The sequence below is a fragment of the Scomber scombrus genome, chromosome 3 (assembly GCF_963691925.1).
Source record: "Scomber scombrus chromosome 3, fScoSco1.1, whole genome shotgun sequence".
NCBI lineage: Eukaryota > Metazoa > Chordata > Actinopteri > Scombriformes > Scombridae > Scomber > Scomber scombrus.
The window spans coordinates 1932921-1953813 of record NC_084972.1 but is presented as its reverse complement, the minus strand read 5'-3'; the positions used below and the strand labels follow the sequence as shown (position 1 = coordinate 1953813).

The window sequence follows — 20893 nt, the reverse complement described above, 5'->3', positions numbered from 1 at the left end:
TGTTGATCTTTACTGCCAGATAACAACCATAGTTTAACCCAAAGATAACCATAGCATCTAGGTATTTGACTGAGAACTGTCTCTTCCCTTTTCATTACTCTTGTACTGAAAACACTACTTCCTGACCTCTGACCTTTGCAGTAATGGCTCAGGGACATCAGAAGATCTCTTCTGGAAGTTGGATGCTCTGCAGACCTTCATCAAAGATCTGCACTGGCCAGAGGAGGAGTTTGGCAAACACCTGGAGACCCGGCTGAAGCTGATGTCCAGTGATATGATTGAATCATGTGTAAAACGGTAAGATGCTGTTTAAATACAGTATTTATATATCCGATTGCAAGCAAACCATAGTCATCTACTATATATATGGGTCAATTATGTTTTTTGTGTTTTTAATCCAAATTAAAGGGGTTCAAATGTGAAAATAAACATTTGAATAACTTCAGCATCAAATGTTTTGCTTTTAATCCATTTTGAGAGAATATATTAGAGGATTATGGCAAACATGTCTAAGTGGTGTAACCATAAAAACTTTGTACCAAATAATTCAACTTGCTTAAAAACAGTAAATTCTCAATAAAACACCATATCAACTAGTTTGGCATGATCTTACATAATAACTTTTATATTAAATAAAGGTAATGGAATACAATTGTTCTAAATATTACATTTACTCTGGGGAATCATGGAGATCAGGAAACATTTATTTATCTATTTTTTAAATGAAGTCATTATTAGTATAAGTCCACTTAATTACACTGTAGGTGGATAAAATATGTAATATGTATCATTCTTTTGTGGTTACACCATTTGACATTTTCAGGAGCATTCAGTCTTATTTTTGGTAAAAAAAAAATGGTGCAAATGTCATTTCAAATGATATAAAACCAACAAAAATACTAAATGTACATTTGAACAAACCTGATGCTGCTTTTAAAACTATTTAAGATATTTTTGAATTGCTCAACTTACCAACCCTTATTTGTTACTGACCCATATATTTATATGTATATATATTTAACACTGTGCCTGTTGGGTATTTTCTGGGTGATTCTTCGGTAAGAATTGAACTATTGAATGTTATTCCCAGCAGTGTAGAAGGCTTTGAAACAGTATAACCGCTTTTACTTATTATATTTATTTGGAAAATATTAGTAAGGATATCTTTATTTATTTTGGGGGTGTTAGGGGATTAGTATTCCTAATTTTTATTTATTAGTAAAGTCCTGACTACGGCCCTGTACGGTCCTCCTCTCTAAAGGACACGGGTGGCTTTTGAGGTGAAGCTTCAGAAGAGCAGCCGGGCTACAGACTTCCGCGTGCCGCAGTCCATCTGCACCATGTTCAATGTCATGGTGGATGCCAAGGTCCAGTCTGCCAAACTGTGTGCCATGGACCTGGGACAGGAGGTAGGACTGAAAAAAAAAGGGAGCACATCATTTAACCTGACTTTAGTCTAGTTGAACCTCATGGTCATCATACAGTTTCCCTGTTAAATGTCGTATCATTTAAAGGTGATGGAGGGATTTTGCCCTCGGAGGGAGCTGAATGGAAATGAATTGTTTGTATTTGTGTTTTGAATGGCATTCACAGATAAAGGTGTCAATGTCTATTTAGTTTCTATTCTCTCTGGTTCTTACAGCTTTTTTTTCTTTCTTTGTCTTTCACTTCTTTTGCAATATTTACATAATTTTACATGTGCCATGTCACCTCTATCTGTTTTTTTTTTTTTTCTTTCTGCTGCTTTTTTTCTCTCCTCTCTGTCTTGTGAAAGTTTGTTAGAGACTGGGTAAGTGTGGCTACAAATTCAATTGACATCTCACCCTCCGGTTCCCAAATGTATAATTAGTCATCAATTTCCCCTGTCTGTCTTCCTCCTCTTGAATTGTTTGGATTTCATTAGCATATGTGTAGATAGTATTGAATATACATGGGGGAAAAGTGAGAAATCTCATATTTCACAGACTTTCGAGACTGATGCCAATTACTGACAATGAATTCATTATAACGAAGTTCTTCGCTGTTCTGTTGGTGCTACAAGGCTGAACAAAAGGATTTGTCACAGTGATAAGATCTTTGAGTTTCCATGACAGCAGTTCTTTAGCAGGGCTAATTGTTCTTAAGTTCCTCAAGTCAAACATTCACCTGAAACTATAAATAAACAGATTATTTCATGTAAAAAAAAAAATATGGAATCTGTAAATTAATAATACAGTAAAGCAGGTTAAAATAAAAACAGGGATGTGTAAACTGTGTGTAATTGGGAAGTGAGTTAATATTGAATCAGTTATCTTGTACACACATTCAGTTTGTTCACTCAAGAAGAAATAAAAACAACCTTTTTGGAACTTTGAGTGCTCTGTTTGATATGATGATGATGAATGATATGTTAGTCAAACACTATAAAAGGAACTGCACTTGTTTATTGTTTTTAATTTTTTTAATTATAAAACCTGTTTTATTTTTTTATTACCATTACTAATTACTATTCAATAAAAGGACTGTAAAAAAAGAAAAAAAGAAATCAGACAATGTGGTGGTCTCCATGCTAATGTTTATCAAAATGAAGACCACATTTCCCCTAAAAATCCAAGTTCCCTGTAATGAAGACATTGCTTGTGTCTGAAAAGTCTATAATCTTGAAAGAACAGTGCTCTCCATTTGTTCAGTGCTGTAAAGTCAGTCAGTTTTCCCTCCACACCTGACCTGGGCCTCATGCAGGAATAGCTATACTGTTCTCTCCTCTAATATCTCTGTGACTGTCACATGACCACCTCTCATATTAGTTTTTTATTTTAGAAGATGTTTTATTGATTAAGATGTTTTTAGCTTCTAAATCTTAAATTTTGTTCTGTACCTGAGTACCTGATATTCTCTCCTGTGTGACTTCTCTGTTACTTCAGTCTGTACAGCTCAGACTCTCCTCCTGTGGTGAATACTGCAGGAACACCACAGGTCTGCTCACATCTTGAGCATGTTGCTGTCTTTCTCTATTCTCTTTCAATTATGTCAGAAAAGTCAATTAAAGTGACCAGTGATTTAAAAATGCCCATGTGATATAATCAGCATATGTAATCATCATTGTCACAGTGTCACAAAACATCAGAGTGGTACTTCAGGTAGAGAACATTATCCTTTTTCTAATGGACATCATTGTAAATATATGTGTAGAGACCCTGTCTTCACATAATTGTGTCTCATCAGTATCATGCTCATAACCATGACAATTCAAATTAGGGCCCGACTGATACCGACTGATAATGTTGGGCCGATGCCGATACCGATATTAGGGAGTAAAACAATTCTGATATTGATATTAAATATGGGCTGATAATCTGATTTATACATTACATGACATTATAGATTCAAATGTGGTTAGCAAACACTTGTGATGACATGATATTTTACAGTTTAAGTTCAGTTCAGTGCACTGAAACAGTAAACTCCACTGGGAATTTAACTTGAAATAGGAAAAAGGATGAAATATACATAAAATGCAGCCTATATATCTTCAAAATCTGTGATGGATCGGTCTGGCTCTAAAAAAGATGGTGAATTCAGTACAAAATGATATAAAATGATCTTGGGGTTAACGGGTATGGATGAGAGGAATAATATGTTGTTGTTTTTTTTTCTTCCTCTGTAGAGACAATACCATTCCCAAATTGACAATCTCATTGAGGAGACGGTGAAGGAAATGATCACTCTGCTGGTAGCGAAGGTACAAAATAGTAAAGTTACACATTTACAATGAAAAATGTGTTCAGCACGTAATGGAAATGCTGTGTTTGGTGGAATGTCTCAGTAAAACAGAATCTGTATTAAAAGTGTCATTTAGAAGTGTGCAGCAGACATGGCCATGATGTCATATCTGTACTTTACTTGTGTGTCTCCATTTGGGAGGATTTGACATTTTACTTAACTACATTTTAGGGGTAATGATTTGACTCTGCTCCACACTGCACAACTGCACCATTCACTTCCTTTGCAGATTAAGCTGTTATATTTAAGAGAAGCTCCTAACATACTGCTGCTGGGTAGAAATATTGAAATTATTCATATAAGATTCTGGAAAGTTCACATTTTGGAGAATCAATGTTTTTACTCACTGCAGTATGTTAGGAGCTTCTCTTCTGTAAATACTTATACTTATTTTAATATTTACAAATGCAGTGTGTAGAATGTAGTGGCATCTAGCAGAATAGACTCAGCAGAAATGGAATATAATATTCATAAGTATGTTTTAATGAGTGTATAATAGGCTGAAAATAAGAATTGTTGTGTTTTCATTACCTTAAAATGAGCCCTTAATATCTTCGTAGGGAGTGGGTCCTCTTCCAAGGAGCCCACCATATTGCACCTACATGTTTCTACGGTAGCCCAGAACGGACAAACTAAAACACTGGGGTATTCAGTTTGTTCCAATTTGCAACCTCACAGCTAGGTGCCACTACATCTTACACACTGGTCCTCTAGTAGAAGTTGAACTAAGACCTCCTGACTTTGAGCCTCTACTCTGTGTTACTGCTGCAGTTCCATATGTAAAGTAATTCCAGTGCTGCTCCTCTTTTTTTTTCAGTTTGTGGTCATTCTAGAGAGCGTGTTGGCCAAACTGTCCAGATACGATGAAGGAACACTCTTCTCTTCCTTCCTATCTTTCACAGTAAGCAACATACATTTTTTTCTGGAACCATGTATTTCTTCCTTAAATACCTTTCAGCAAATGACTGAGAAGCTTCATTGTTGAGGATGCAGTGTTGGGCAGTAACTAGTGTCATTTAATTACAAAATAAATGTTATTGTAATCCTTTACAGTAACTGTTGCATTAATTATTAATTACATTAAATGACAGTTACTGATGAAAATGTTGATGATTATAAAGGAGGTTACATCTGAAGTCACACCTTTAAGATTTTACTCATGTTTTAATATTGAACATGTAACTGAATACATATATTGCTGTTTTTAATTCTTTGAAATCAATATATGTTATATTTAGTAAATAAATCATGACGTGGGTTTATTAGGAGCACACATGGACTTAAATGGAGTCACAGTACCAATTAAGTCCTCTTTATTCATCAAATATCTTTATTTTATATTATAAAATCTACATGAACTAATGAATACATTTTAAATGAGAGATAAATGTTGCTTTATAAGAAATGATCTCTCTTATAAATCATGTCAGTATCCATGAAAAACAGCTGAACTTAGATTTTGGTGCTTAATGGGAACATTTACCCTAACAGCTGGAAACATTGGTTAGAACATTAGAGAAGTCATTAAAAAGTAACAAATGTAATGAGTTACATTGAAGTAGTTATATTACTTTTTGAGTCATTAGACTGCTCTGAAACAAGTCCACAACTTTACCCCATTATCTAAAGAGCTGACCTGGACGAGAATTCTACAAACATTAGATTTAGAAGATCAGGTTCAACTTTGACCTGACGTAAATGTAACAAGTTTTGCGAAGTAGTGAATGATTATAAGAGACCTGGACACTGGATCAGATTGGGGGAATGTAGTTAAAGCTGTATTTGTCTTATTACTCATGTTGATGCCTCATTCAACTCTTATCTGGCAAGTTCATGTCCTCACAACTTTATGGTAAAATGATTTTAATCAACCATGCTGTATTGTAAACTAGATTTTATTATCCAATTTGTTGTCATGTTGATTTTTAATGCTCATTTGAATACAGCTTGACCTTTTTGAAGCCTTCCTCTCGACCAAATAGCTTAACACCTCAGCTGGTTTGCCACAGTGTAACAAAAGCCAGATTATTGAATTTGTGAGTGCACTTTTGCAGTTGAAATCACCACATGAGTCACTGTTGCCAGTTCAGCAGGCGCTAAACTCCAGGCTGTACAGTCTCACCACTGCAGCCTTTGTTCTGGAAAATGGAGCCACAGCTGGAGTCCTTGTTTTTTCACCCTCTTCTCTCTCTTTTATGTCAAGGTGAAAGCTGCCTCAAAGTATGTGGATGTACCTGTAAGTGAGACTTATTTATTTCTCTGTGTCTTTATGTGTATGTACACTGATGCTTGATATGCTTTTACAGTCACATGAATCAACTCTGTCTCCTGCCAATTTATCCACCACTCATTTGAATGTTTTCCCTGCAAAATGGAGAACTAAAAAATGACCTGCTGCACCACCTACAAGATCATCATTGTTCTGCATATTTTATTTTATATGTTACAGTTTGTGCCACACAGCTATTGACTGTTAGCTTTAACTGCCACAGATTGATTAGAGCAGAGCAGCAGACACTAATTCATCTGCTCTGTTTGTGTTAGACATCAAACTGATATCAGACTGCAGACTGTTGCTAACTAGAGTTAGCAACCTGGCAAGTAAGAACTGACCAAAGTAACATCAGTCCACAGACTATGACGGTGTGACTATTAGATTGACTATAAGATAGCCTGTAAACTGCAGCAGGACTGTTACTGACATCTACATTAGCTGTGAACGTGTGGGAATATATTTATTATCACTTTATGAATCTATCAATCAAATCAAAACTTTATTTGCACTTTTCATACATTGTGATGTAACGCAAAGTGCTTTACATAGTCACAACAAACAAACAGAAAAGAAATCATTCAAAATAGGAAGTCAGGAAACACTATCATAACTCTCAAGAATCTGCAATGAACAAACATCAGAGGTAGGATAAAAATGTCAAATGAATGAATGAATTAAAATGTTATAAAAGATGAATAAAAATGTTTTAAAAATGTAAAAAAAAAAAGAAAAAGGAAAACAAAATGATATATAAGAGGAAATGATAAAATAAAGTCACTATAGAAGAAAGTGTGTAAAAGGAGTAAAAGAGTAAAAGTAAATAAGTAAAACAGACATAAAAAAGTAGGTTATGAAGAAGAAAACAATACAATAGAATAAACAGAATAGTCCAAGTAGTACAACAGGCTAAAATAGAAAATAAAGATGGATTAATCAAAAAAAATAAAATTCAATTGAAAGCCGGAATATAAAGGTAGATTTTAAATTTGCTTTAAAATATGTGCAGGAATGTTTAAATATGCAAATGTTCTCTGAAGAAGGTAATGCATCAATGGGTTTGTTACACCTCAAGGATAAAGGATACACATATTATATTTTGTGGAGACACAACTGTAATGTAAATGGAATTGAATTGAAACAAATAGTTGATCAAACCTTGGCATGGTACCTTTAATTCTGAATGTAACTGCATTCAGTGTCGAAAGTTTGTTGGTAGTTTAATGATGTTACATTGATTTAAAAAAAACAAAAAAAAAAAAAAAAAAACTGAATATTGGTGGGTTTTAAGATTCCTACAAAGTTATAAGCAAACTTTAGGAGAGTTGCACATTTGTGAATTTAATGGGTCAATTTGATCTTACTGTATATATATATATATATATATATATATATATATATATATATATATATATATGTATATATTATATAAGTAACCTCTTAATCATTTATGTAAAAGTAAACTGAGAACCATAAATAACCTTTAAGGCTAAGCATTGGTCTATTAAATATTGGTGTTTTACGTCTTAAAGTGACTTACTCTTTGCACACTTTCAGTTTCAAATTCATAGTTTAAAGTGGTTTTAAGGATTATAGTGAGATGGATTTTGTTCCCTTGAGATGTGTTGTGTTTGTATGTGTGTGTTTCTTGTGGGTATACAAATATTTGACCAAGCTTTCACATGTACAATCATAATCCAGATGGTATTAGTTGTCGTATTTCCACATGGAATGTCCCCGTGTCGTCTCGTCGTCCCCCCCCCCCCCCCCCCCCCCCGTCCCCCCCCCCCGTCCCCCCCCCCCCCCATGTCCATTCATATGCATGTGGCCAGACCCTAACAACAAGCCTGCCTGCCTCGTGCCTCGTTCTCTGTGCAGTATACATTGTGAGTCCATGTTGTACAACACATGCCCATTCTGCTGTCAGGGTAGCAGTGGTGGTTTGTGTGTGTGTGTGTGTGTGTGTGTGTGTGTGTGTGTGTGTGTGTGTGTGTGTGTGTGTGTGTGTGTGTGTGTGTGTGTGTGTGTGTGTGTGTGTGTGTGTGTGTGTGTGTGCATCAGATCTGTATTAGCTGCCAACACTTCGGCCGTAGCGACACGCCGAATTTCAAATTAATGCCTTGTCAGTGAATGTGACGAAGCACTGTGTGTACGCTGGCATGGGTCGCAGTTCCCAGCTCACAACGCTAATTGTGTCCTTAATGTACAAAATTAGAGTTTCACTGGTAAAAAAAGAAACTCATTTACACATTGTAAACCTCATGGCAGATGTGTTAACTAAGTTTAGTGGCAGTGAGAGCAGAGATGGGGTTTTGTGATTGTTTTTGGGATATACACCAGTTAGAAAGAAGAGAGGGAAACTGAGACCAAAAGGCTCATTTCATTTTCATTATCTTGAAAATGGCTGGATAGTTTCATGTATAAAAGAGAACTAAGGTGCAGTTTACAAATATACTGTCAGTGAATATTTGAGATGTCATAATGACAGGCCTCCTCACAAGCTGCTCCCCCCCCCATCAGACCCAATTGAGTGGCCCTGTTCGCTTTGCACATGCCCAGACTGTGACGGTTGGTTTCCAGCCAAGCTTGACTCTCTGACATGAGCTGACTGAAGAACACCAGTGTACACCCTGTAGCCTCCGCTATGCATTCTTCTAATGAAGCACTTCTTCTGAGATGCAAACATTCTTTTTCTGCTAATGATGGAAATGGAACATTTTAGAGAAGTATCTCAATTTGAATGTTTAAATATTTTTTTCCCACTGAAATAATGTGAAGTATCTTATAAAAACTGCTTATGTTGAAATTCCAGAACGAGCCACTGAATAACAAACATGTCAGTGGATCCACTTCTGTATTGATATGTTGTAATCACAGGTGAACATGCTCATTTGAGCTGGATTGGTTTAATTATGTTAGTAGGCTCATTAACTACTACAGTTTTGTGACATGCTTAACCATATTAACCACTCTGTATTCCTAGCAAATGAATTACTAAGTAAAATGAAACCTTGTTTTAAGTCTCTTTAGTATAATGTAAGTATAATATGAATTGTGTAGCAGATGGTTCCAGCTCTTCATTGAAGCTGTATGGTGTTCACACTGTTGTAGCTTAGTCTGTCGTCAAAAATGATGAGATGAGACTGAGTAAAAGACAGGCTTACACATTAGCTTGTGGCAATGGAGGTTACACAGCTTGTCTGTATAGCCTGTACAGTATAACCCAGTGCATTATAGATAATGAAAGACTTGAAACAACATCATTTATTTTAGCTTTTAAATTATTTTATACTTAAAATAAAATGTGTAATAGTCTTTTTTTTAAACATATTTGGATGGCTTTTTCAAACATAAAACACCCACACAACAATACAAAACAACAAAACGTAATTTAAAAATAATAATGATAATGAACTAAAATAAAGATAAAGAAGATAAACTGAAGAAAAAAAATAGAATGAATACCATTTAAATGAATATTCCATTGAGGTGTGTTAAAAACAAGATACAGGAGCAGAAATAAGTGTTACTTGTTTCATATGAAGTTATATTCAAAAAGGTGTGAGAGTTAATACATATGTAATAGTCCTTTATCTCCATATTTCTCTCATTAGCTGTCTAACATGAATTATTAAATAAATGATCCTAATCTATGTTTTTATGACATATTTAGTATCTTTAGAAATGTTGTAATGTTAAGTTTGAGATTTTGAATGCATGGTGTGAGGTTAGACTGACTGGCTGGACCTGTGGTTTGTTATAGATAATAGCTGCAAAATGAATATTTGTAGTTTTGTATGTATTTAGCAAACATAATTGAATTAGAACAGGGTGAAATAATATTTTACATTAACCACGTGGTTAAGCACATGTTGTTTTCTCTTCTTTTTTTTCTTCTTTCTCTCTTTTCCCTGCCTTTTGTAGAAGCCGGGGATGGACGTGGCTGATGGTTACGTGACTTTTGTCCGTCACTCTCAGGACATGCTGCGGGATAAGGTCAACGAGGAGGTGTACGTAGAGAGATTATTTGATGTGAGTAAGCTGCAGCCCCTTACTCATCCATCAATAGGAAGAACAAGGTTTCATTCACTCCACCTGTGATTATTTGAAAAAGTCACTCCTATCCTATCCTGATCAAAAGCCAAATGATAAGATTCATGTGATCACTGATAACTCAACCCAACTGCATCAATCAATCATTATTTATATAGCACCAAATCACAACAAAAAGTCATCTCATGGCACGAAGTCTGTAAGCTTTAATCTGAATGGAGGACATTTCTGGAGGAGTTCTTTCTACTGTTGTCATTTTCATTTATTTGAATATATCAGTAGACTGTTTTAACCCCAAACCTTGAACAACACATTTAAACTATACTGAAGGACATTATTACATATATTCTGTTAAGATGTTCATCATCAACAAACAGATTGCATTTCTGGTTTGCATCAATACCTCAGACCACCTATATTCACATTCACCTGACAAGGACCTCTTGTTTGAACTATGACTATAACAAAAGTTTAAGTAGCGTAATGTATACATATATATATATATATATATATATATATATATATATATATATATATATTTACTGTAAGTAAATTTGCCATTTACTTACAGTGATAACTGTGTTGATATTTCAGTATTGAGCATACAGCAGCAGATCAGCCGAGTCGAGTCTCATTTACTGGGTTTTTAGTGCTGAACAGTCTCAGCAGCGCAGCAGCAAGGCAAGTGCACACAGCTATGGTAATACCCGAGGGACAAACATGCCACTGAGTCACCACCTGCACTGCTTAAAGCAGCTAAACATTGTCACACAGCACACAAGTATGTTTTTAATACAGTTTAAGGTTGTAATGCTTCTATTTTGATCTCTGGCAGTGTGTCTGGGGACATATTAACCCTTTACATACTGTTCATATTCTGTCTCATAATTAGTCACTGCACCAATTCACATTCTTATTAATAAATGTTTGATTAATCCTTAATGAAGCTGTCAGAGTGAACACAGTGTATTGCATTTATTTATGGAAAAAATCACGCTCATAAAGATGAAGAATACACTGATTTTTTTAATGAACACAGGTCAAATTTGTACATTTGCATATATAAAAATGTGTATCAGCTGCACAATTTATTTTAAAGAGATGCATTTTATTTCCATGTTTTATATTTCTGCGTCACATTTGGAAAAGTCTGGCTAAAAAAAAACATGTATCAGGTGTTTTTATAGCTCTCAAATGTAAAAATTGTCACATTTGACCATGAACAGCATCTCAGGGTTAAACATAGTGAGTGGGAAAAAGTGAGAACTTGTATTGGTGCCAAACTAGAGTGATGTATACAGCTACTTCCTGGAGGCAGTACATACCAGTACAGACCTGATACATATCAAACACACAACTAAACCATCACTTTGGATCCGTTCTTCATTTTATGTAAGCACTGTCTGCAAGTCATTTTGTGAAAGTGACTGACAAACTGTAATCAACTCAAGCTGTAATCAACTTGCAACTGTCCCATGACACCGTTTGCCTCCACTGAATGAGATGAGGTCAAGTAACAGTAAAAGAGTAAATCTCTAAGCCTCACTGTTGAGCCTCCTCTTAGGTCAAACTGGAGGATTTCTCCCCAAAATGTGCCAAAACAACCCCTGCAGCGGGATGAGTTGTTCTCTGCGGATCATCTCTGCCTCTCTTTTCAGTGTTGGACTCTTGTATTTCTACGTCACACTCTCTATCTCTCTATGTTCCTCACCGTTTACGCTCTTTTGTCTCGTGATGTTTGTGTGCAGGGTGTGCTGATCAACAGGAGGGATTATCCTCGCTCTTTCTGAGTCAGCAAACAACAGTTAATCAATTGAAAAAGAGACACAAAAGATCACTTTGTAGGATGGCTTAGCTCCATGTTTACAGGCAGCCACCCACAGTTTCTGTACACATTTGCTTTTTCAGGACTTACAAACATGTTGTTTCATGAACTGCTTTTAATAAGTAGAATTCAAACTCTAGGTTAATGAGTTGTTGATTACTGTCAAAAGACACAGTCAGTACATTTAAGGCACAGCTTAGTCTTTTTGTCATGAGGGGATATAGACTGGACACACCATGCAGAGTAGTGATCAGGTACAGTCATTGGAATGTGTCAATACTGGAAGCAAATATGATTCATGATACATGCGTTTAAGATTCAAAAAGTTTATTGTCATATGCATAGTAAAAAAAAACACAGTAGGTCAGACAATGCAATAAAATTCTTACTTTGCTGCTCTCCCTTACACACAACAATAATAGCTTAGAATATAAAAAGATAAAAAAGACTAAGAAGAATAAAATGAAATAGGCCAGAGAAGTGCCAAATAATAATAATAATAATAATAAGTGCTCTTATAAAGTGCTTGTTGCAAGAGCAGAGATGTATTGATGGAGTGAAATAGGATGCCCACTTAAAGGTGAATTTTCTATTCATACGAGACAATCCATGCAGCTGTATCTCCTCATACCACATTAAGCTGGAAGATGAACTGGGCTCAGAATGATGTCTTATGATATCAGGAGTAGATGAGAATTTAAATGGACAGGTAAACTGGGCACCCACACCCAGATGTTTTGGTTCTGTCCGCAACTGAAGGGATTTTTGGGCAGGGTTTTTTGATGCCCTTTAAATCTATTATTAACCTTATTGATTGTAAACTTCTGACTGACATATGGGATGTGACGAGAGAATTATTATTATTATTATCAGTATTTTTTCAATAACAATGTATAAGAGGACAGCGTGTATAAATTTACAGAGAATTATCAGTGACTCTTTAGCTCCTCTCACCTTTATAGAGCTTTATAGTGAGTTTCAGCTCATTGTTTAGCTGTCCAGCTGCAACTTTACTGTTTTGGTTCACTCTCAGCGCTCTTAAAATGTTGTTTTTGGCCACAGCTGGCAGCTGTTTTCAGGGAAACATTTCTAAAAAGCCACTGTACACTACCTGCTCAGCACCAAACAGCAAATAGATACTGTTATTCATAGACCAGCTGATGAACATACAACATGGATCATTTAGCAGCTAGAGCCAGATATTTCCCTCAGTAATTGAAGAGAGTAAAAACAGAGCTAAAAGAGAGTGAATACTGGACATTCAGCAGGTAGACAGAAAAATGGAAGAAAGACTGTACCACTATTTTCATACACCTGGATATAATGGCAAGCAGTAAAGCAAACCTCTCTTGGCTCATCCAGAAAGATATCAGAACCTGCACTGCTTTATTTTGGGACAAATCTCTTGATGTGTTTTTGTTTAGGTCATCATCTAGTAATTCAATTGCTCATGAGAGAGGATGTGTCAGGATCTGGCTGCTTACCCCTTCCGCTAAATACCTTCCAGGGGAACACCCTACTATACAGAAAGGATACTGTCTGTAATCTAGAATCAAAGATGACCCCCACCCTTTGCTTTGGTGTCCAAGTAAATAGGATCACACAAACATGTTTTCTTCAACTCAGAATCTTTGCCAAAATGAAGTCCTTTAGAAACTTAACAGATCTTGAAAATTCTTATTTGAATTTTTTTTTATCCAGAGTTCAGACAGAAACCAGTGTCTTCCTCTCAGCTAATCCAAAACATGTTATCTCAGTTGTGCTGTGCTGGGTTTCTCTCCATTTGTTTCTTATTAGGGCCCAAAGAATGAAAGTGCCAGGACTGAAAGTGTGAGGAACCTATTGTTTTTGTGCAGATCATTATTATTAGTCATCTATGCCACTGCATTTTTGAAGGGTTTGGAATGTTTAAAAAAATCATGAAAATTGGAACACACATCAGAACTGGGAAAAATTGCAAATTTCTGTAGTGACTGGGAGGTCAGCTGTTTGGGATTTTGTGCGTCAATTTTCATTTTGCAAACATGTTTGAGGGCTTTAGGATGCATAAAATCTCACCAAACTTTACACTCATGTTCAAACTCTAAATATTTCAAGTCGATATTGAAGTTTGGCTTGGGCATGGCACCCCAGCTTTATAGCACCAACTAATTCAACTTAGCATTTTTTAAGTGCTAGAGTTGCTCGAAAACTCACAAAACTTTGCACAAGCATGAGAAATTGCATAACTTGATATCTGATAGGGGTCTAGGGCTTGTGGTAAAATGGCTCAATAGCAGACCATATGACATTTTTAAGTCAAAGCCCAGATCATTAAATTTGATGTAGATATATGTATTTGGTAGGCAGCTAAAACATCTACATAAAAAGTCTATTGGAGCCATACCCATGTCCAACAGGGACTCATGGCCAGTTTCAATTCATTGTGCAATTTTTGTGCAGTTTGAAGCCATTTACAGGCATTGTATTTGTCACCTGAGTGACTTCAACATTTGTAGGTGACATCTAAAGATCTTTGCATTGCTAATTGTGAAGCTTTTAAGTTTTGATGGAATGCCCTTGATGTGGCTTTCTGGTCAATCTTGCTCCAACTTTTTTTGGACACGAAGCAGGAAGTTGTTGTAACTCAAATGTACATTGGCCCGCCTGCCCCAAAATTCTCATGATTAGTCAGAGTCCAGCCTGAACACATCTGCATATCAGTATTGAGCCATACTCATGGTGCCACTTACTGACTACAGGAAGTCAGTCTTATGAGACATCCAATTCACATGAAATGTACATAGTGAGGTCTACTCATGGTATACAGCAACATGACATATGATTACCCACATAGTAGACACAGGTGATCACAATTATCTCCTACATGCAATGTCCAATATTCATAAAAATGTATATCCATGTCAATAGTGCTCTGGTGAATGCATTGTTGCATTATTTCACTTATGTAGTAATGCATACAGGCAACAGGAAGTAAAGCCTAAATAGCACATAGTTCATCAAATATATACACATTTTTTATAAGTGTACATGTACTCAGCCTGAACTATCATGGTGCAGACGCTATAGTTTGGTTTGTGCAGTTATATGAGGAATACCCAAACATTTACTAAACAATGTGAGTTCCACCCAGACCTTATTGGCAGCACACCTCTTAGCTGTAGCATGCTCATGTATGTATGCTAGCTGGCATAGCCTAGGTAGTCTGGTGACCCCAAAACTGAGATACATACCAAACAGGGAATTTTGTGAGTATAATTGCTAAAAATAATGGCCCAAAGTAAAATAAACCTGAATTATGCTTAAATAATCAATAGAATAATTGAACAAATAACTAATAGCCAATTATAACAATTATTTATCAGCTGCAGTTTCAATATTTTAGTGAAGGCTGAAGGGTTGATGAGCTGAAACAGAGACGGGTAAAATCAGAATGGAGGTCACTGAGCCAGGGACATGTGATGTAACTGTCCGCTGTTAATCCTGACTGTGTGTGCTTTCACGGTTGTGTATCTGCACACTGAACCGTGGAGACATGTATATAGTTGCATGTATCTGTCTTTGCCATTGTATTTAATGGAAGCCTTGAGGTGTAATCCGTCTCCTGTCCTCTTCCTCTCTCTTGGTCCTGACAGAGGGTGACAGAAAGGTGTCCGGTGGTGGATGTTTGCAGCTTGTTGCTGCATGTTGACCCATTGCTTTGCCATGTATCCGTTTTTCCTCCACGAGAGTGTTTCTGCCAGGATTGGTCTCACCCTGACTTCTCTGTGTTGTCATTCTGTATCAGTTATCCCTGCGGCGTCACAGAGGCCGATGAAGGTGTCTCTGGCTGCTCTCTGCGGCTCTGTTGTGCTTTTCTTGTCACTCCACCCTTTTTTATCCATTTCTCCCTCTCTTGTATTTTTATCTGGTTAAGAATGGCCACATATGAGATGGAACATTAGTGCGTCCATGCCTTTGGCCCTGCATTATTATGTGTCACTTCAATTGTATAAACCATAAACTAAAGTGGACACTGCATGTGCTAATATTGAAGCTGCACTATTATGGCTCTTAGTATACAATAATGTAATTCTGACCCCAGGCTATCAGCTAGTGTCACCTTTCATCCTGGGAAGTTGACAGGTCATAATTTGTGGTTATGATGTAACGTATGGCCACTGTAGCTGATGCACATCCTCAGTAATGAGGTTACACTGATACTACATAGAGAACACAATACCATAAACAGTGTTTGCCAGGAACATTCTCCTACTTACTAATGACACAAGAACAGAATCTACCTAGCTGTAACCAACCTAACCTAAGGCTGTGTTCAGACTGCAGGCAAATCTGATTCAAATCTGATTCCTTCTCAAATCCGATTTTTAGGCCTGACTGTCCACACTGTTTTTAGCAAGTGCCCAAATCCGATTTGGCTCTGTTCAGACTGGACCACATTAATGACCAATCTGACAGGTTGCTGTGGCAACGTCGTCTGAGCGGAGGCGACATCTAGCGTGTATTGTGTGATGTCATATAATTGCGACAGCAACAACAAACCTGATGTAAGAGAACGGAGCCATCTCCCCAAAGATTAATTGAGAATTTGGTTTTGTCCTCTGTCCAAGGACTGATGTTTTGGACGTCCTCCATTGCCTCCATTGATATCAGCTAGCAACAACAACTGGAATAATAACCATTGATATCAGCTAGCAACAACAACTGGAATAATAACCATTGATATCAGCTAGCAACAACAACTGGAATAATAACCATTGATATCAGCTAGCAACAACAACTGGAATAATAACCATTGATATCAGCTAGCAACAACAACTGGAATAAGCGCGGGTCTGGTGTCGCATAGAGTGACGTAGCATAGAGACGTAAAGAGACGTCACGGACAGTCAAAACCGATTTGAGTGTTTGGAGCTGTTCAGACTCAGACATATCTGTCCACATGAGATTTGAAACTACCTCCCAAAGGTGGTTTCCATCTGGTTTGCAAAAATCGGATTTCATGTGATTTATGACTGTTCAGACTTCATGAGAGCCATCTGGTTCCAATCTAGATTGGCTAAAAATCGTATTTTGGCTTGCAGTCTGAACACAGCCTAAGTGAATGATACTGTGGGGGACATAATTAAAGTATGACAGGGCAAGATCATATATGCGGTGGTGATATCAACACTGAACCATAGATCAAACCCTACACCATAGGTATCTATTGCCAGCGCTGCTGTTTAACCTTCTCAAGTGTAAACCAAGTTGAAGTGAAATAAAGACACGATGTAGTCTGCATCTGTATCATCCATCATGATGTGAAACCACTCCCACTAAAAGCAGTCAGATAAGTGAGGTAGCACTTGATAAATACAAACTGACTCAACAGTTTATCTTGATGCGAGAAGAACAGTTTTGTTTTCCTCCTCTGCATTTCTCCTTTTCATTCATTCATTATATTAGAATTAGAATATGTTTATTGTCATTGAACAGCAACTCTACAACAACATATCAGTGCTTCTTTCAGTGGCATATAACAAACAAACAAATAACTACCAATAAAAGTGCAGGATAAAAAAGATAAAAGAACACAATCAACCTTGTCTCAAATGTAGAATAAATGAAGAAAAATAAAAAACAAAAACAAATGAACAATAATAATTAATAAATAAATTGCACATTATATTGTATTGCAGAATCCAGCAGGAAATTATAGATTTTTTGCACAATGCATAATTAATTGTATAGTCTTATTTGATAGAGTTTAGTTATTTAATTGCACATTCATTGCAGCCTGATTTATGCTTCTGCGTCGGAACGACGGCGTAGCTACGCCGTTGCCCCGATGCCGCTGTGCACCTTTCGAAGTTCTGCGTCGAGGGAACGCGTTGCTCTGCAATTCATGGCCATGCCGCTAGTGGGTGTGACTGTGTGTGTGTGTGTGTGGTATCCGTATCCTTGTTTATCTTCCGGTCACAGTAGACAATGGTGACCGAGGTAGAGCGAGTGTGTTTGGAGTTGGAGCTCATCGATATTGAAGAACAAATGATTTTATTGCAAATGTTGAGGGGCAGGCGACAGAAAAGACGTTTGCGGAGGTGGTCTGTAGAAAAAAAACGGAAAAAGCAACTGCTGGAGGAACTGACGTTTTGAGCGGACCAATCACAGCCCTTGCGGTCTGCATTGCCGTGAAGCGTAGTTAGGATTGTTTGGAGGTGCACGTCAGGCTACAGCGTAGGGGTCCGCGTCGACGCAGAGGGCTACACGTAGCTACGCCGTCGACGTGACAGAGAAGTATAAATCAAGCTTTAGTCTGGAAGTGCGCCTCCCAGAAGGCAGCAGAGTGATTGGGAGGATGAGATGAGTCCTGTCTTATGTATCTCCAACTCATCCAACCATAAACATAAAGAATCATTTTTTAATTTATCTTCTCTCTTTTGCATGATTTACCTGGTTCCTCAGATTTGTTGGAATCACAAACAGGTCTGCACAACAGAGACTTTTGTTCTAAGTTCAGTTCCTGAGATTAATTCCTCTGATTCCAAAGGACCTGGAACTTTTGGTCAAACTGTAGCTATAGAAAAGAAAAATGGCGCTTTTCCAATACACAGTTTCAGCACGACTCGCCTCGGCTCGGCTCGCCTCGACTCGGCACGGTTCCTTTTCCATTACAAAAATGTACCTACTCAACGTGGGCAGGGTCGTCATAGCACGGCTCCGCGAAACTGCCGTGACTTCGTTTTATACGCGACACAAACACATAAACAATGGAGGACATTGAGGCAGTGGTGTACTTGCTGCTGTATGAGGCTTTCTGTCTCACACAAAGCAAGAAAAATGAGCCGTATGGCTGTAACTATGGTTGTAACGCTGCTGCCGGTATTTAAAAATGCCGGGTTTGATTCTTGTGTGGGACGGCTCATGACTCTTCCAGCGACAACTACCAATCAGCTGCCAGCAGTGTGTCGACGTCACATTTTAGTATCGGCTCGGCTCGCTTGGAACCTCACCAGAGCAGGTACTAAAAAAGTACCAGGTACCAGGTACTATCCCTAGTGGAAACGCAAAAAGAACCGAGGCGAGTCGAGGCGAGTCGTGCTGGAACGGTGTAGTGGAAAAGCGCCAAAACATACCAGAGCCAGAACCGGCCCACCAAGGGGTCTAATCCAGTTTACTGGATAACTACTTGCAAAGTATGATGCCAGGTATCAAGAGCAAGTTAAACTGTGAGGAGCCTTCTTCATGTGTAATGCTGCCGTTTCCAACCTGACCAGAATACAATTCTCTAAAAATAAAATGAACACATATTGTGGTCACATTTAAAATATATTATATAAAATAATCTGAAAAGAACTGAGACATAATATTGTTGTAATGTCACTATTCTTTCTTAAGACATCTCAGGCTGTTTATCTGTTTGTAAATAGATGCTTTATTATAGTAAAGTTATATTACCTTTATATATTATTTATATTATTATTATGCAATGGTTTTACTGGTCTGGCTCGCATGAGATTAAATCAGGCTGAATGTGGCCCCTGAACTAAAATGAGTTTGACCCCCTGGTCTAGAACTAACTGCTGCAGAGTGATGAATGTGAGGAAGTGAACCAAGGAAAACATATTATAATCAATGTAGTAATGTAAGGCAAGGCAAGGCAAGGTAGTTTTATTTATATAGCGCATTTCATACACAGTGACAACTCAATGTGCTTTACATAAAACAAACATTTAACAGAAAAAATTGAAAAAAAAACATGGAATTTGAGAAATAAAAATAAAACCCAATCATACACACACACACACACACACACACACACACACTAATAATAAAAACAAAGTACAGAAACAGAAAGAGAGAGAAATAAAACACTATAATAGAGCATTAAATATGAGGTTGCAGCATAAAATAATGATTTGCTTTAAAATCATTAAAAGGACATAGAGTGCAAATGAAAGATTACAATTTAAAGTGCTTTGAAAGAGCTCAATCATAAGCACAGGAGAAGAGAAGTGTTTTTAACCTGGATTTAAAAATATTCACAGTTGGGGCTGATTTCAGTTCTGCTGGTAGTTTGTTCCAGTTGTGTGCAGCATAACAGCTAAAAGCTGCTTCACCATGTTTAGTCTGAACTCTGGGCTCCACTATCTGACCTGAGTCATGTAATGTAATTTCATTCTATTTCATATAATTCTATTTTTTAAAGTTGTCATTGTGGCACTGTAGAAGAAGACACTGAAGTAAACACTGATCAGTTAAAAGCAAACACTCATGTATCCCCACAAATGATGGTGTTAGAGGCCACCAAAGCAGATACCACAGTGTGTGTGTGTGTGTGTGTGTGTGTGTGTGTGTGTGTGTGTGTGTGTGTGTGTGTGTGTGTGTGTGTGTGTGTGTGTGTGTGTGTGTGTGTGTGTGTGTGTGTGTATTGGTTGTGGGGGTGCCGTCTTCTTAAAATAAGGTCAGGGTGGACTCCCCTTAATCTTTGCTTTGTTAGACAGCCCCTCCCCTCCCTTTGTGGGCTGTAGACTTCATTTATTTATCTGTTTTGTCTGTTTCTACTGGTGAGGATTACAACCTATGTTCTATGTATGATCACAATAGGGCAGCTTGTTACATGGAAATATTTTCTTATGGATTGACATTCAACCATGAATTGTATTCGTAGAGTTTGAAGTGTTGGTATTCCACCGTTGTCTGTTATTTCATCTGAACGCACCTGTTTCCAATTAAAATCAGTTCTTTTCTAAATGTTTCTAGAATTCTGAACAAGTCAGCAAGTTGATACATTTTCAAAAAGGATAACATATTAAGCATAAAAAACAACAGGTGCACTTTTTTGCTAAATTGTTTTAAAAATATGAAAAAGTAGCAGAAAGGGAAGAAAACAGAGCAAAATAACAGCTACAAAAACAACAAAGTGCTTGACAAACGATTCCAATTCCATATATCCCATATATATTATTCCATATACCGAATAATCCATTTTGTTCATC

General features: G+C 37.1%; 1 protein-coding gene across 1 annotated transcript in view; it reads left to right on the top strand.

Moving 5' to 3' along the window:
* cadpsa (Ca2+-dependent activator protein for secretion a) overlaps nucleotides 1-20893 on the top strand; it is a 191930-nt gene that overhangs the window by 149854 nt on the left and 21183 nt on the right. Inside the window, 6 exon segments of the mRNA XM_062416079.1 lie at nucleotides 142-297; nucleotides 1262-1409; nucleotides 3647-3721; nucleotides 4580-4663; nucleotides 5966-5998; nucleotides 9959-10066. Of these exon segments, the coding sequence (XP_062272063.1) occupies nucleotides 142-297; nucleotides 1262-1409; nucleotides 3647-3721; nucleotides 4580-4663; nucleotides 5966-5998; nucleotides 9959-10066 (604 nt within the window).